Source organism: Cervus canadensis, chromosome 10, assembly GCF_019320065.1.
Source record: "Cervus canadensis isolate Bull #8, Minnesota chromosome 10, ASM1932006v1, whole genome shotgun sequence".
NCBI lineage: Eukaryota > Metazoa > Chordata > Mammalia > Artiodactyla > Cervidae > Cervus > Cervus canadensis.
Window position 1 is genome coordinate 73,162,910 of NC_057395.1, and position 14,151 is coordinate 73,177,060.

General features: G+C 57.4%; 1 protein-coding gene and 1 long non-coding RNA gene across 2 annotated transcripts; one reads left to right on the top strand and one right to left on the bottom strand.

The window, feature by feature from the left end:
* The first annotated feature begins 2,840 nt into the window (after positions 1–2,840).
* Positions 2,841–13,957, top strand: PCIF1 (phosphorylated CTD interacting factor 1). The gene is made up of 17 exons (XM_043478868.1): positions 2,841–2,994; positions 4,721–4,898; positions 6,259–6,401; positions 6,492–6,616; positions 7,746–7,883; positions 7,999–8,129; positions 8,250–8,404; positions 9,062–9,209; positions 9,303–9,386; positions 9,642–9,741; positions 10,797–10,959; positions 11,787–11,959; positions 12,070–12,156; positions 12,235–12,419; positions 12,997–13,090; positions 13,190–13,365; positions 13,452–13,957. The coding sequence occupies exons 3-17, from the start codon at positions 6,278–6,280 to the stop codon at positions 13,675–13,677; spliced, it is 2,109 nt and encodes a 702-aa protein (XP_043334803.1). The 5' UTR covers positions 2,841–2,994; positions 4,721–4,898; positions 6,259–6,277; the 3' UTR covers positions 13,678–13,957.
* On the bottom strand, positions 10,580–11,787 carry LOC122448017. The gene is made up of 2 exons (XR_006271481.1): positions 11,312–11,787; positions 10,580–11,090 (listed from the first exon to the last, which is right to left on the bottom strand). It is a non-coding gene; the product is annotated as an uncharacterized LOC122448017 (long non-coding RNA).
* Positions 13,958–14,151: the final 194 nt, after the last annotated feature.

Below are 14,151 nucleotides of genomic sequence, written 5' to 3' on the forward strand. Positions count from 1 at the left end.
TAAAAGCAACAACGTATCGCAAAAGTAGTGGCAACAGTGATTATCCTGTGCTTTACAATATCTTGACCTGAGTGATATTTACCAGGTTCACTCAGTGACAAATCATTTCTCTTTCTGTTTTACCATGTAGTCCTCTGCAAGATTTTCCCAGGTGGTGGTGCAGTGGTAAAGAATGTGCCTGTCAACGCAGGAGACCAAAGAGACGAGGGTTCCGGTTTGAAGGTCCAAGTTGCGAATAACATGAATGTATGTAAAGTGCTTGTTGCAGCCCCTAGAAAACGCCAAATACACTAGAAAAAAGGTTTTAAACTGCTTTAGGTAGTAGAAATAAGGATGGAGAGAAGGGATGAGGAACAAGTTTGGGGAGGGGAAAAGCAGTGTTTAACACTCTTGAGTTAGAGAACCCTCCAAGATATTGAAGTGGGAATGTCCAGGATCACTGTGTGAGCTCAGATAACCCACTTGTCCCAAGACCAAATTTCCTTCTCTATGAGAGAGAAGCAGTATGATTTTAAGGAATCAGCCTTAAAAAGTTTTAGTGTTGAGAACCCTGAGCTTAAAATCCCAGTTCTCTCACTTCATGGCTTTGAACCTAGACAATCACTTCACCCCCTGCCCCCACCCCTACCCCCAGCTTCAGTTTCCTCAGGTGTAGATTTGATATAATCATTTCCACTCTCAGGATGGAAAGCCATATTAATAACTATACCAGGACAACAGATATAAATCAACTGTCCCAGACAAAGCAGGGTACGTGGTTCCCTTGTGTCTGTCTGACATGAGGCCCTTGCCTGTCAAGCCTCCCAAGTGAACAGCAGGCACTGTGAGGGCAGGATCACTGCACCTACTGTGTCTACAAGGAGCCGGTTTATTTCCAGAGGGCTCAGATCTACTTCGGAGAAGGCAATGGCAACTCACTCCAGTACTCTTGCCTGGAAAATCCCATAGACGGAGGAGCCTGGTAGGCTGCAGTCCATGGGGTCGCAAAGAGTCGGACACGACTGAACTTCACTTTCGCTTTTCACTTTCATGCATTGGAGAAGGAAATGGCAACGCATTCCAATGTTCTTGCCTGGAGAATCTCAGGGAAGGCGGAGCCTGGTGGGCTGCCATCTATGGGGTCGAACGGAGTCGGACACGACTGAAACGGCTTAGCAGCAGCAGATCTACTTAGAGAAACCTCAAACCCCTTGAGGTGATAATAGCTAACATCTGTTAGTGCCTCCCTGTAGCTCAGCTGGTAAAGAATCCGCCTGCAATGCGGGAGGCCTGGGTTAGATCCCTGGGTTGGGAAAAGCCCCTGGAAGAGAGAATGGCAACCCACTCCAGTATTCTTGCCTGTAGAATCCCCAAGGACAGAGGAGCGTGATGGGATACTGTCCATGGGATCACAAAGAGTTGGACACGACTGAGCGACTAAGCACAGCAGAGTTTGTGCCATATGCTGTACTGAGTACTTCCACAGGCACCATCCCAGTTAATTTTCACCAAATCTTGATGATGTAGACAGCCTTACTGTCATTAGAGAAAACTAAAGCTTAGAGAGGTTACGCTACTCCTTCAGGGCCATACATCTAGAACGGATGAGGAGTTTGGACCCACACTGATGGGAAGCCTAGTTCTTAATTACTCGTTTCAGTACTGCCTCTGGTTTCTGGGCACTCCCAGGTGACGCTAGTGGTCAAACGAAAAAACAAACCAACCAACCCGCCCGACAGTGCAGAAGACGTAAAACATGGGCGTTCGACCCCTCGGTTGGGAAGATCCCCTGGAAAAGGGGACAGAAACCACTCCAGTATTCTTGCCTAGAGAATCCCAGGGACAGAGGGACCCTGGCGGGCTACAGTCCATGCGGTCGCAGTCATACGCGACTGAAGCGACTTGGCATGCCCCAACCCCACCAAGCTGCTGGGACCAGGCACCACCGACACGGCTCAGGCTGAGGCTCCACGTGGGACTTGCAAGTCGCAGTAGGTGGTAAGCCCATCTTCCTCAACTATGACTGGAAGATCAGCTTCTAGAGGAGGCCAGAGGGAGGTGGAGCTAGTGTCTGCTGCCCGCCCCTACCAAAGAAGCCTGCAGGCAGCCAGCCTTGGGCACCTAGGGATTGCCAGCCTCCTGCTGGTCTAACTTTCGTGGCAGGATTGAGTTCTCTGTGAGGTTTTGCACTGCAGCTAGCAACCACTTGATATCAAGTGGAAAGTCCTCTGATGGATTTAGTTGACAATTTTCCAACTTTGGCAAAAGCCATCTTTATTCTAAGTCTCTCAGGGATATTCTGAATTTCTTCTACTAAGTTCTTAGAACTTGTGCAGGCTCATTTGGGGAGAAAGTTCGATGTGCATGCAGCCTGCATACGAGAAGTGGTTGGAAAACATCCTGGACTCATGTCCAGAGAGAACAAGCGACTGCCGAAATGTGGCAGAGCCGCCCCGGAGCTAGGACCCAGGTCCTCCGTGCGTCCAGAACTTACGTCTCCAGGACTCCGCCCCCTGGTGGGCGTCTGAGCCGAGTGCCCGCAAGTTTCAAACACGGCCCGCGCCCCCTGGTGCGCATACTCTGTTAGACCTTGCAGCTGCACCGCCCACCCAAATCGTAGGGGAACCCCCGCCCCTTACTCCCGGCGGGTGTGCTCGCGGGGGAAACTGAGGCAGGGAGCGTGCTTGTGGGTTCGTTCCTCAGTCCACACCCGAGGGCCTGCAAAGCTGCCTCCTGCCCCTTAGACCCGTCTGGAACAGCAGGGAAGGACGAGGGGGAAAGGGAGGGGTCCCAAAGCAAGCGGGGTCTAAGGAGCCGGCCAGTCCTGCCACACTCAAGATGGCGGCGCGGCAGCGGCGAGGTCCCTCAGAGGCGGAACCAGCGCATGCGCAGCGCGGAGTCCCGGCCCGGGACACAAGATGGCGGCAGCGGCGTTGGGGAGGGCGAGGCGGAGGCGGCAAAACGGGCGGTCGAGCAGAACGTGTAACCGCGTCCCCTCGAGTCCGCTGCGGGCAGGTAAGAGCCCCAGGAAGCCATGGTCCCGCCGCGAGCCGCGCCAGGGTCCGGGGTTCCGAAGCCAGGCGACGGTGGCCCCTCCGGCGCTTTCCGCTTCGGGCTACCGTTTGCCCCGTCTTTGCCGCCGCCGCCATCTTAGGCCCACGGATGGGCGGCCGAGCCGGTGGCCTGGATGAGCGAGTTGGGTCCGGAGAGCGCGGGCGGAGCGGCCTCTAGGGCCTCTCCGCTGCTGCCGCCGCCACCGCCTTTGTGTCGGGCTCCGACTCTGAGTCGCCTCAGCCCGGGGGCGGGAGCGCGCGGCGGGGCGGGGGGCGGAGCCCGGGAGATGGGCCGGCGCGCGCGCGCCATACAGCCCGCCCCCGCTGGAGGGTAGGGGGAAGGTGTGCACGCGCTGGGAGTCGGCCCACCCCCTCGTTCGCGCGACCCTCGCGCCTGCGCACTTCGGGAGCCCTGTGACTCCTCCCTACTGGGTCGGAGGAGTCTGATTGGTGCGTTACTGAATGATCCCGCCCCATCCTCCTCCAATCCTGGAGTCGGAGTCTTTTTTCCTTCTGGTGGGTTCCTCTGATTGCGCAGATACAGTTGTTTATTCTTAAGCTGCTGGCACTGTTGAACTGCGGTATGCGTGGGGGTCGGGAAGCCACAGGATAAATAAAAACGTTCTCTTAGTAATAGCAGTTATTTCCTACTGAGAGTGTACAGTGTGCTAGGCTCTACGCATTGAGACCGTAGAGGCCTAATGATTCTTGTTAGAAGTCGGAAAATGGCAGAAACGTGTGGAACCGGGGTCTGTCCAAACCCAGAGCTGGTGTATTAGCCACCGACCTGCTGTATCCAGATCACCTGGGAAATTAAGCTTTTTAATCATAACAAAATTGGTGAAGATTTGGAGTGGTGTAAAGTGAGAAAATTAGTTATCCGGTTTCCCAACCCCACTCTTGGGGGGGGCGTGTGAAAAATACAGATACTTGTGTACCGCCCCTCCCCGTTTCTCTACGATGTGGAGTGAGGGACAGCAATCTGAGGGTGTTTTAAACGAGTTCCCTGGTGTTTCTGATGCACAGCTGGTTTCGGAAACACTGCTGTGTCATGGTTTGACCTCACTAAACGTTGAGGCCACTGAACTGCTTGTTCATTCTCTGCATAGTTGACCTACTTGGTGCACCAGTATCACACAGTATTGCTTGGAGAAAAATATTTCAATAAAGGTGAACACGCTCTGTTGTTTAATGCATTTGCATGTTTTATTGCCTTTAAAATTAAAGACCTGATTCAAAGAAATATGTTTTTTCACTCACTGTAGGTGGCTTGGGGCCGTGCCCACCCCTGATCTGCGATATATTTGTTCACTTTTGTCTTAGTACTGTGGTTGGCCAGACCAGCTTACAATTTGTGGCATCAAATGTCCACAGGAAAGCGCAGACCCTTTGTTAAATATTTATTAAAACTGTGACAACCATCAGAGCAGAGCATTAAAGCAGGCTCGGGGCTCTCCTCAGCTCGGCCCTGGGGAACTGTGTGGGCTGCAAGTCCATGAAGGTGAACCTGTTGGTTGTTGGGAAGCGTGAGAAGTGCTGTTTTCATCCCCTGAATCCACATGTCTCCCACAGTGTGTCCTGCCCTGTCCTGGGGCTCCCAACGTGCTCTCTCCTTGCCTCTCGTGCCGTTGTCCCCGTTCTACAGCATTTCATAGGTCTGCGACTCTTTTCTTCTCTTTGCTCTGCAGTTGCTGATGCAAGGAATCCCCTGGGCCCCCGTCCACTCCACTGCTGACCAGCCCATCCGCCTGCGCTGTGCTTTCCTGCAGGCCCCCCCACCCACTGCCTCTGTGGGACCCGGTGACGTGGGGGTCCATCTGGCCGGAGAAGAAAACCCTCTCATGCTAGCGTTGCAGACCCCAGAGGGTGAGAGAAAGAGGGACTTTGTTCAGCCTTGAGACCTGGGGGTCAGCCCTAAGGCACAGGGCATCCTTTTCCCCAGAGAACCAAGGAAGCTTCCCTTGGTCGGTAGTTCCAAACCTTTTTGTTATCCAGGCCCCCTTTTGTCGTGTGTTCTCTTGCTTCCTGCATTTTTATCTGTCAAACCGTACAGACGAAGTGACCACTTTGCCTTTTCCAAATTAACAATGATGTCTATGACTGAATGTACAATAAAAACCACCACCCAATGATTGCTATGCTGTTGTCAACAACATCAGAGCTCCTGATCATCATGAAATAATGCGACCACAATGAGTTGATAAAATTTCAGCAGCAGAGAAAAACCAATGTTTAACTATGCCTTTGTGGTCTTTTTGTGGGTAAACGTTTGGTTTCTTTTGGGTGTAATGACACTGAAACAGCTTTGGGAGCATCAGCCTGATCTCAGCTGCCCCCAGGAGTCTGACAGCGGGTTGGGAACCACTTTGGCCACTGAGGCTTGTGGCAGGTGTGCCTTGGGTGGGGTAATAGGGAATGCTGATCGGAAGGAGCTGACCCTCCTGTAGGTGTTTAAAGTAAGTTTTCACCTGGGGATTATGAAGCACTGAACTTGGTATTCCTTCTCAGCCTTACTGGTTCTTTTAGCAACAGATTCCTTCCTGCTTTGTAGTTAGAAGGAGGCATTTAATTCAAGGCCATACTCCTTCTTGGGCTGGGCTGTGTTCCAGTTAGATTTTACTGGGTAGGAAAAGGGAAGAGGAGCAGTTACTGCTGCTGCTTATGGGAACAGCTTTCTCAAGCGCAGACCCTATTTCGTCTTGTCTGCTACTTTTGGTGCTTTGTAAACATTCGCAGAATGAGTGCTGGTCCCTGGTACCATGCTGAGCGCCAGAGAGTGCCAAACTGGACTCACTTGTGAGGCCTGGGAGTTCTGACAGTCTAATGGGGTGGGGGGCAAACTGAGCTGTTGGACCAGAGGATTTGAGTGCTACAATTCTAGGGAGGGACTCTGACCGCCTAGCCTGGGGAAGGGAGGGAAGGAAGGGTTCCTGGAGGATGGAGGACCTAGTGGTAAGCCAGGCAGAGACACGGGGAGAGTATTCCAGGCCAAAAGAGCAACAGAAATGCCCCCATTTGACAGTTGAGGGAACAGTAACTTAGACCCGAGGCTCCTGTGGCAGCAGACTGGCCCTCCAGTATGGGACTGGATCAGCTTCACACGTGTAGTTGGTCACTGTGGCCCTTGGTGGATTGTAATTCGGGTGCAGTTGTGGGGAGCCGGGTGGGGCGGGGTTGACCCCCACGCCCTGCTGGCCCTGACACCTTTCAGTCCTCTGTGTGGCAGGTCCGGTGTGGGTGCTGAGATGGCCAATGAGAATCACGGCAGCCCCCGGGAGGAAGCATCCTTGTTGAGTCACTCCCCTGGCACCTCCAGTCAGAGCCAGCCCTGTTCTCCAAAGCCCATCCGCTTGGTGCAGGACCTCCCAGGTACCAGCGAGGGGCCGTGGCGGGGCAGTGGGGTCGGCAGGGTGCCCAGGAGCAGCTGTGACCTTGGCTGGATTCCATGCTTGTTTGCAGAGGAGCTGGTGCACGCAGGCTGGGAGAAGTGCTGGAGCCGAAGGGAGAACCGCCCCTACTACTTCAACCGGTTCACCAACCAGTCCCTGTGGGAGATGCCCGTGCTCGGCCAGCACGACGTGATTGTGAGTGCAAGCCTTGGCACGGGGCGGGGGGTGTCTCAGCAGCGTCTAGCATCTGGGCCTTCCCCAAATGTACCCTGAGCAGCTGTTAACTCACCTGGCACTGTGTCAAGGCCAGGGGACACAGTGCCCAGCAAGAGACACACAGTCCTGCCCTCCTGGAAGCTGAGACTGTCTGACACAGGAAGATGATTCTATGAGTGGGTGGTGTTGAACTTGTGTTGCATGTTGGGCACTGTGCCTGGGATGCGGTCGTGAGCAAGGTAGATCTGCTCCTGCCCTTGCCTGCTGGTGGCGCCCAGGGACTGCACGAAGAACAGGGTCAGAGCCCAGCAGGGATGCCGAGCGGGTCTGGGGAAGGGGGGTGGACAGGGAAGGCTCCCTCAAGAACCAGCGTGTAAGGTGAGGCTAGTGAGTGAAAGTGGGAAGCGGTGAGCAGCACTGTCTGGGAGCCCGTGAGGACGTGACGGGGATGTGTGGGTGCAGGCCGTCTGGGTCCCTGTCACTTGGGGCAGACTTTCTTTTCTGGGCACAGTCACCCCCATTTTGCAGATGAAGACACTGAGGCTCAGAGAGGGGAAGGGACTAGCCCAAGACCTCAAAGCAGTAAGAGGCAGAGCAGGACTTGCACCCTGCCCACCGTCACGCTCATAGTCTCGGTGTTACCACAGGAGTTCCGGGTGTTTAAGTTTCCTTTTTTTTCCTGTTCTGGTTCTTTGTTTTTGGTTGTGCTGTTCAGCTTGCGGGACTCTCTTCCCCTTTTAGTTCCCCGACTGAGGATCAAACCCTCGCCCTCGGCAGTGAAAGCACAGAGTTCTAGCCACTGGACCGCCAGGGAATGCCCCCATTCTGGTTCTTATGCCAGGTGTCCTTTTAAACGGGTCACATGCATTGACTCCTTAAATCACGCTTTCAGAGGTGAGGTAGAGCTCAGCAGGGCCCACCTTGGAGGGGAAGGCCCTGGCCTGGGGCGCACAGTTGCAGAAGCAGAGCCCAGTGTTCCTTCTGCGCCCCAGGCCCTATGCTCTTCTCCAAGGAGTAGGAGTAGGGGCGGGAGGGGGGCTGGACTCGCAGTACTGGGGCTCTGAAGCCACCGGCCCTGGTTGCAACTCTGCTGGTCTCGCTCCACCAGTCGGACCCTTTAGGGCTGAATGCAACCCCCCTGCCCCAAGACTCAAGCTTGGTGGAAACCCCCCTGGCTGAGAACAAGCCCCGAAAGCGGCAGTTCTCGGAAGAGCAGCCCAGCGGCAATGGCGTGAAGAAGCCCAAGGTGAGTGTGGGTGGGCCGGGGTGGGCGGGCAGCTGGCAGGCAGTCAGGAGGTGGGGCTCACAGCGGTGCAGCCCGGCCAGCTCCCCTGACCTCAGACCTTGGATTCTTGCTCCAGATTGAAATCCCCATGACGCCCACGGGCCCGTCAGTCCCCAGCTCCCCCAGCATCCCAGGAACCCCAACGCTGAAGATCTGGGGCACGTCCCCTGAAGATAAACAGCAGGCAGCTCTCCTCCGACCCACAGAGTGAGTCCCTGCTGCTGCCCATCCTGGATGGCTGGCCTGCCCAGGACTGTGTGTGTGCATGTGGCGGGGTGGGTGGCGGGCAGGGCGTCTGTCTCCTCACTGCTCTGTCTGTGCCCCCAGGGTGTACTGGGATCTGGACATTCAGACCAACGCGGTCATCAAGCACCGGGGGCCTTCGGAGGTGCTGCCTCCGCACCCTGAGGTGGAGCTGCTCCGCTCACAGCTCATCCTGAAGCTCCGGCAGCACTACCGGGAGCTCTGCCAGCAGCGAGAGGGTACTGCCCCGCATGCCTGCCTGCGTGCGCCCACCACCGGGAGCCGGGGCTTGGCCAGCGGGAGCGGGGGCTCGGCCCGCGGGGACCCGGGGGCTGAGCGTGTGCGCTGGAGGGGCCCAGCTCCAGTAACTGCCGCTCTGTGACTCTGGCCTTATTGACCAGCCTCTCTGCACTTGAGTTTTGCCGCTGTAAGACCGCGGTAGTAACAGTGCCTGCATGAGGGTCCCCGCCTAGCATCCGCAACACCCAAACAACAAACAGTTGTCACCACTGGCAGTGCTCACTGTCTGCCAGCCACCGTTCGCAGCGTTTTTATGTATCTGTTACAGGGCATAAAAAGGCGAGCACCTACCCCTCACACAATTACTCCAGGGAGTAAGCGCTTAGTAAACTGTAGCTTTTATTAATAGATAAGCCTGCTTAAACTTGGCTGAGATAGAGAATCCGTCCGTCCCCTCGTTGTTACCCCGTGTTCCCTTTATGAACTGGCAGTTCTCAGGACACACTTTGGGAGCTGTTGCCTGGGACTGAGCTCCTGACATAGCGGGGGCGGCCCCTTGTTTACTGGCACCTCCAGCGCCCACACCACGCCTCCGGTGCTGCCCCGTGGAGCCTGCTGCCTGAATCCGGACTTTGACACGGTGTCCTGTCCCACAGGCATTGAGCCCCCCCGGGAATCCTTCAACCGCTGGATGCTGGAGCGCAAGGTCGTGGACAAAGGCTCTGACCCCCTGTTGCCAAGCAACTGTGAACCGGTGGTATCACCTTCCATGTTTCGCGAAATCATGAATGACATTCCCATCAGGTATGCCCCCCGCCAGGCCAGCCGACCCCAGCCTCGTGGTGTGTGTGCCCAGGCCAGGGTGGGCAGGCTCACTCTACCTGCTCTCTGACCCAGGTTATCCCGAATCAAGTTCCGGGAGGAGGCCAAGCGTCTGCTCTTCAAGTACGCAGAGGCGGCCAGGCGGCTCATCGAGTCCAGGTTTGGCCCTTGTCTCCTGACCCAGCATGACGGGGCTCCGGCCAGCGCGAGGGGAGGGCCTGGGCCTTCGGACCCGCCCCCGGGGCCCGGTCATGCCGCTTGGTGGCCGGATGGGGCCTGCTCCCTCAGACAGCAAGGGTTGCGCTGTCAGCCTGGGTGTTGATGCCCAAACGCCAGTGGCAGCAGAATGGGAGAAGGAAGGAGGGGGCAGCGGATGCTTAACAGGCGGCCCCTTTATGCGCCCTCAACTGGCAGGAGCGCGTCTCCTGACAGCAGGAAGGTGGTCAAGTGGAACGTAGAGGACACCTTCAGCTGGCTGCGGAAGGACCACTCCGCCTCCAAGGAGGACTACATGGTGAGTGGCCCTGGGCAGAAGGCCACTGCCTCCGAGAAGCCCACTCTGCCTGCCGAGGCCAGGCGGGTCCCTACGGCAGCCGCCTCCTGTGCATTTGGCCGATCTTTGACACTCATCAGTCCCCCAACTCGTCTGTGGAGCTGTTCCTCTCAGCTCCTGGCTTTCTCCCAAAGAACACTTCCATTACGGTTCTTACTAGAATCCTGTGCTTGGCCACACACCATAAGTAGCTGCCTTTTCAACTTAATGAATGTTCAAAGACCTCCCTTTAGATTTTTGGAAAACAGATGGACAGGCTGCCTTTGCTTGGTGTGTGTGGCCTTACTGCAGTTCAGAGCTACCACCAGATTCAACCGCCCACTTTAACGAGTCCAAAACAATTCTGTTTTCTGGCCCAAACCCATCACTCTTCAACTCTCCACCAGCACTAGCAATGGGCTTTCTTTTCAGGACCATTTTTCACAAGAGACAAGGTTTCGCACTTCACGATAGTAACTGTGTACTTGACACGTAGAGAGTGATAAAGGTAGGTGACCTCACTAGCAAGAGTGACTCATTTTCACCCATCACTTTGACATGTGCAATTCAGCATAATTACAAAGGCCTACAGTTAACCTTACAAATCGCTGAAGGCTCAAATCCAAATCTGCAGTGGCCAAAGAGCCCCTGTTCTACAGCAGCCCTTCTCCCCATAGACTGCAGATGCCTTGTAAGCAGGGATTATGCCTGGTTTGTCTGTTTCCCCAGCAAGTATCAAGATTTGCCCTAGTGTAACCCCAGCAGTAAGTGCTGGCTTTTATTAGATACGTAACTGTATACCAAGGGCTTGGCAGATCCTTAATGGGAATGACTGCATTTAATATTCAAACTGCCTTGTTAGGTAAGTATTTTGTGTTCCCTTAACTGTTGAGGAATAAGATTCAGTGATGCTAAGGGATTTGTCTAAGTGACACAGCTAGTAAGTAGCAGAGCCTGTTTCAGGACGAGGACAGTTGGGATCTGACAGCCCTCCCGCGCCAGCCCCCAGAGCCTGACCAGGAGTCTCTCTCCCCCAGGATCGCCTGGAACACCTGCGGAGGCAGTGTGGCCCCCATGTCTCGGCCGCAGCCAAGGACTCCGTGGAAGGCATCTGCAGCAAGATCTACCACATCTCCCTGGAGTACGTCAAACGGATCCGAGAGAAGCACCTTGCCATCCTCAAGGAAAACAACATCCCAGGTAGGGCACCAGGTGGTACAGAAGGGACAAGTAAGGCTGCGTTTCAAGGCCATGGACTGGTTCGGGGAGGCCCGTTTCTCCGAGCAGTGGGACCTGCTGTGTGACCTTCGGCTCTGGGGTTTCCGGGCCCTCTAGGAAACAGAAGTGATGAGAAAGGGAGGGCTGGGGGTGCAAGAGAGAGACGGGGAGGTAGTTAGGCAGACCTGCTTTTACGTCCCTCCTCTGCAAGCCTCACTGAGGGGTGACACCTAGCTACATGAGTGTGTGAGGATTCGGGGACCTCCGAGTGCTGGGCCCCAGAAGAGCCCTGCGCACGGTATCATGACTGTTACCAGGCGGGCAGTGTACTTACACTTCTCCATGGCAGCAAACCCAGGCCCCAAGGCACAGTGGCCCGAGTCTGTTCAGAGCGTGTTGATGTGGACCCCCGCGGCTTGCTCCTGCCGGTTGCCTAGCTGTTTCCTTAGTTACTGAACCATCTGAGCTACAATTGGGCTTCCCTTGTGACTCAGCTGGTAAAGAATCCGCTGCAATGCGGGATACCTGGGTTCGATCCCTGGGTTGGGAAGATCCTCTGGAGAAGGGAAAGGTGACCCATTTCGGTATTGTGGCCTGGAGAATTCCATGGACTGTATAGTCCGTGGGGTCGCAAAGAGTCGGACACGACTGAGTGACTTTATGTTCACGTCACTTCCCTGAGCTGCAGTTCGCTCCTCCCCGGGATGGGACTTACCTCCCCTGGTCACTGGGACGCACCTGGGGAGCGCCTGGCCCAGGGTGGGCCCAGGGCTGTCCGCGGGTGATAGCCCGCGCGCTCCTGCCCGCAGAGGAGGTGGAGGCGCCCGAGGTGGAGCCCCGCCTGGTGTACTGCTACCCGGTGCGGCTGGCTGTGCCCGCACCGCCTGTGCCCAGCGTGGAGATGCATGTGGAGAACAGCGTGGTCTGCATCCGGTACAAGGGCGAGATGGTCAAGGTCAGCCGCAACTACTTCAGCAAGCTGGTAAGAGCCCCGGTGGGCAGGCGGCCCACGAGGGAGGCGGGGCCTGGAGTCTGCCGCGGGGGCGGCGGCAGGCGGGCTGCAGTTGAAGCCCACTGCTTTCTGCCCCACAGTGGCTCCTTTACCGCTACAGCTGCATCGATGACTCTGCCTTCGAGAGATTCCTGCCCCGGGTCTGGTGTCTGCTCCGCCGGTACCAGGTACTAGCCGGGGTGGCCGGGGGCGGGCTGACCCGGAGGGCGGGGAGGCGGCCCAAGGCTGAGCCAGCTGCCCCACAGATGATGTTCGGCGTGGGTCTCTACGAGGGCACGGGCCTGCAGGGCTCCCTGCCGGTACACGTCTTCGAGGCCCTGCACCGGCTCTTCGGCGTCAGCTTTGAGTGCTTCGCCTCGCCCCTCAACTGCTACTTCCGCCAGTACTGTTCCGCCTTCCCCGACACAGACGGCTACTTTGGCTCCCGCGGGTGAGCGCCCTGTGCTGCTGGGCCTCCTGCTGGGCAGCATCCTCCAGGGCACAGGGCCCACCTGAGTCAGCTGCTTCCTGATGCTGGAGAGCTCGGGACCTGGGTGGTGTCGGGTGGCATCCCTGCGTCCCCCCAACCAGGCCTGTGGCCATGGACACGCTGCTGCAGGCCTGGGAACTTATGCCAACCCGACCCAGACGGTGGCGCTCAGCAAACTATCCCGGGTTGGGAGGCGGAGCACCTGGTCCCTCAGTGAGCGGATGGGCGTTGTGGCGGGTGGGCACAGAGGCGGCCAGGCCAGCAGGAGGGCGAGCCCAGCCGCCTGGTGGTCACTGGGTTTGGGCTCCACCTCCTCCCCTAACCAGCTCCATGGACTTGGGCCTCAAGCCTGAGCCTCTGTCCTCAGCCGTTCAACAGAGCTGGCCATCTCTTGTCCCAGTACAAATCATGGGTGACTCTTGGCGCCTGGCCTGACCAGAGCCCTCTCTCCAAAGGGCCGCCTGTGGTGGGGGTGGCAGCTGTTCTTGGTGGAGGGGCTGGGCCCTGGTGGGACCTACATGCGCGCCTCTGCCCCCAGGCCCTGCCTGGACTTCTCCCCGCTGAGCGGCTCTTTTGAGGCCAACCCTCCCTTCTGCGAGGAGCTCATGGACGCTATGGTCTCTCACTTTGAGGTGGGTGTGTGACTGGGTGTGGGGGGTTGGCCGGCAAGCCCGAGGACCAGTGGCCCGGAGTGCAAGCCCTTGATATGCTCCCTGGGGGCCCTCCCACAGAAACTGCTTGAGAGCTCGCCAGAGCCCCTGTCCTTCATCGTGTTCATCCCGGAGTGGCGGGAGCCCCCAACCCCAGCGCTCACCCGCATGGAGCAGAGCCGCTTCAAGCGCCACCAGCTGGTTCTGCCTGCCTTCGAGCACGAGTACCGCAGCGGCTCCCAGCACGTCTGCAAGAAGTGGGTGCTGGGTGGGCGGGCAGGCGGGAGGGCCGGGCCGGGCCCCCCTGGCCGGGCCCCGCTTTGAGCCGCCGCCTTTCCCGCAGGGAGGAGATGCACTACAAGGCCGTCCACAACACGGCCGTGCTCTTCCTGCAGAACGAGCCCGGCTTCGCCAAGTGGGGGCCCACGCCTGAGCGGCTACAGGAGCTGGGCGCCGCCTGCCGGCAGTCGGGCCGCAGCCACAGCTCCAGCGGCTCCGCGTCCTCGGAGGCCAAGGACCGGGACTCAGGCCGGGAGCAGGGCCCGAGCCGAGAGCCGCACTCCACTTAACACAGCCTGCGGGGAGGAGGAGCCCCTGGGTGCTGCTGTGGACTGCTGGGGCTCTGGGGGCAGGGTGGACCCCAGGACCCGCCTCCTGGGGCAGCTGCCAATGACATAGGAAGATGTGGCTCTGCCAGGGTGTCCCCTCCCTGCCCACGTCCCCCCAACTCCCTGCCTCACACTCACTCCAGGCCCCCTGTAAATAGGCCCCATCCTTCCCTCCCTCCCTTCACCCCATCCTGTTGCCACCTTGTTTCATTTGTAAAAGGAAATACAGAAACCCCCCCGAGAACGTGTGAGGGTCTTGAGGGCAGAGCAGGTTGAGGAAGCTGAAGCCACTCACAGGACCACAGCCCTCCACTGCACGTCCAGGTGCACCTTCTCATGACCCCTGGGCCTGCACACTCAGCCCCAGGCTCCAGTATCTAACTTCTCATCCTGCTGTCCCCACCATTGGTCCCTGGTGGCCTCTGCTTGTGCCCA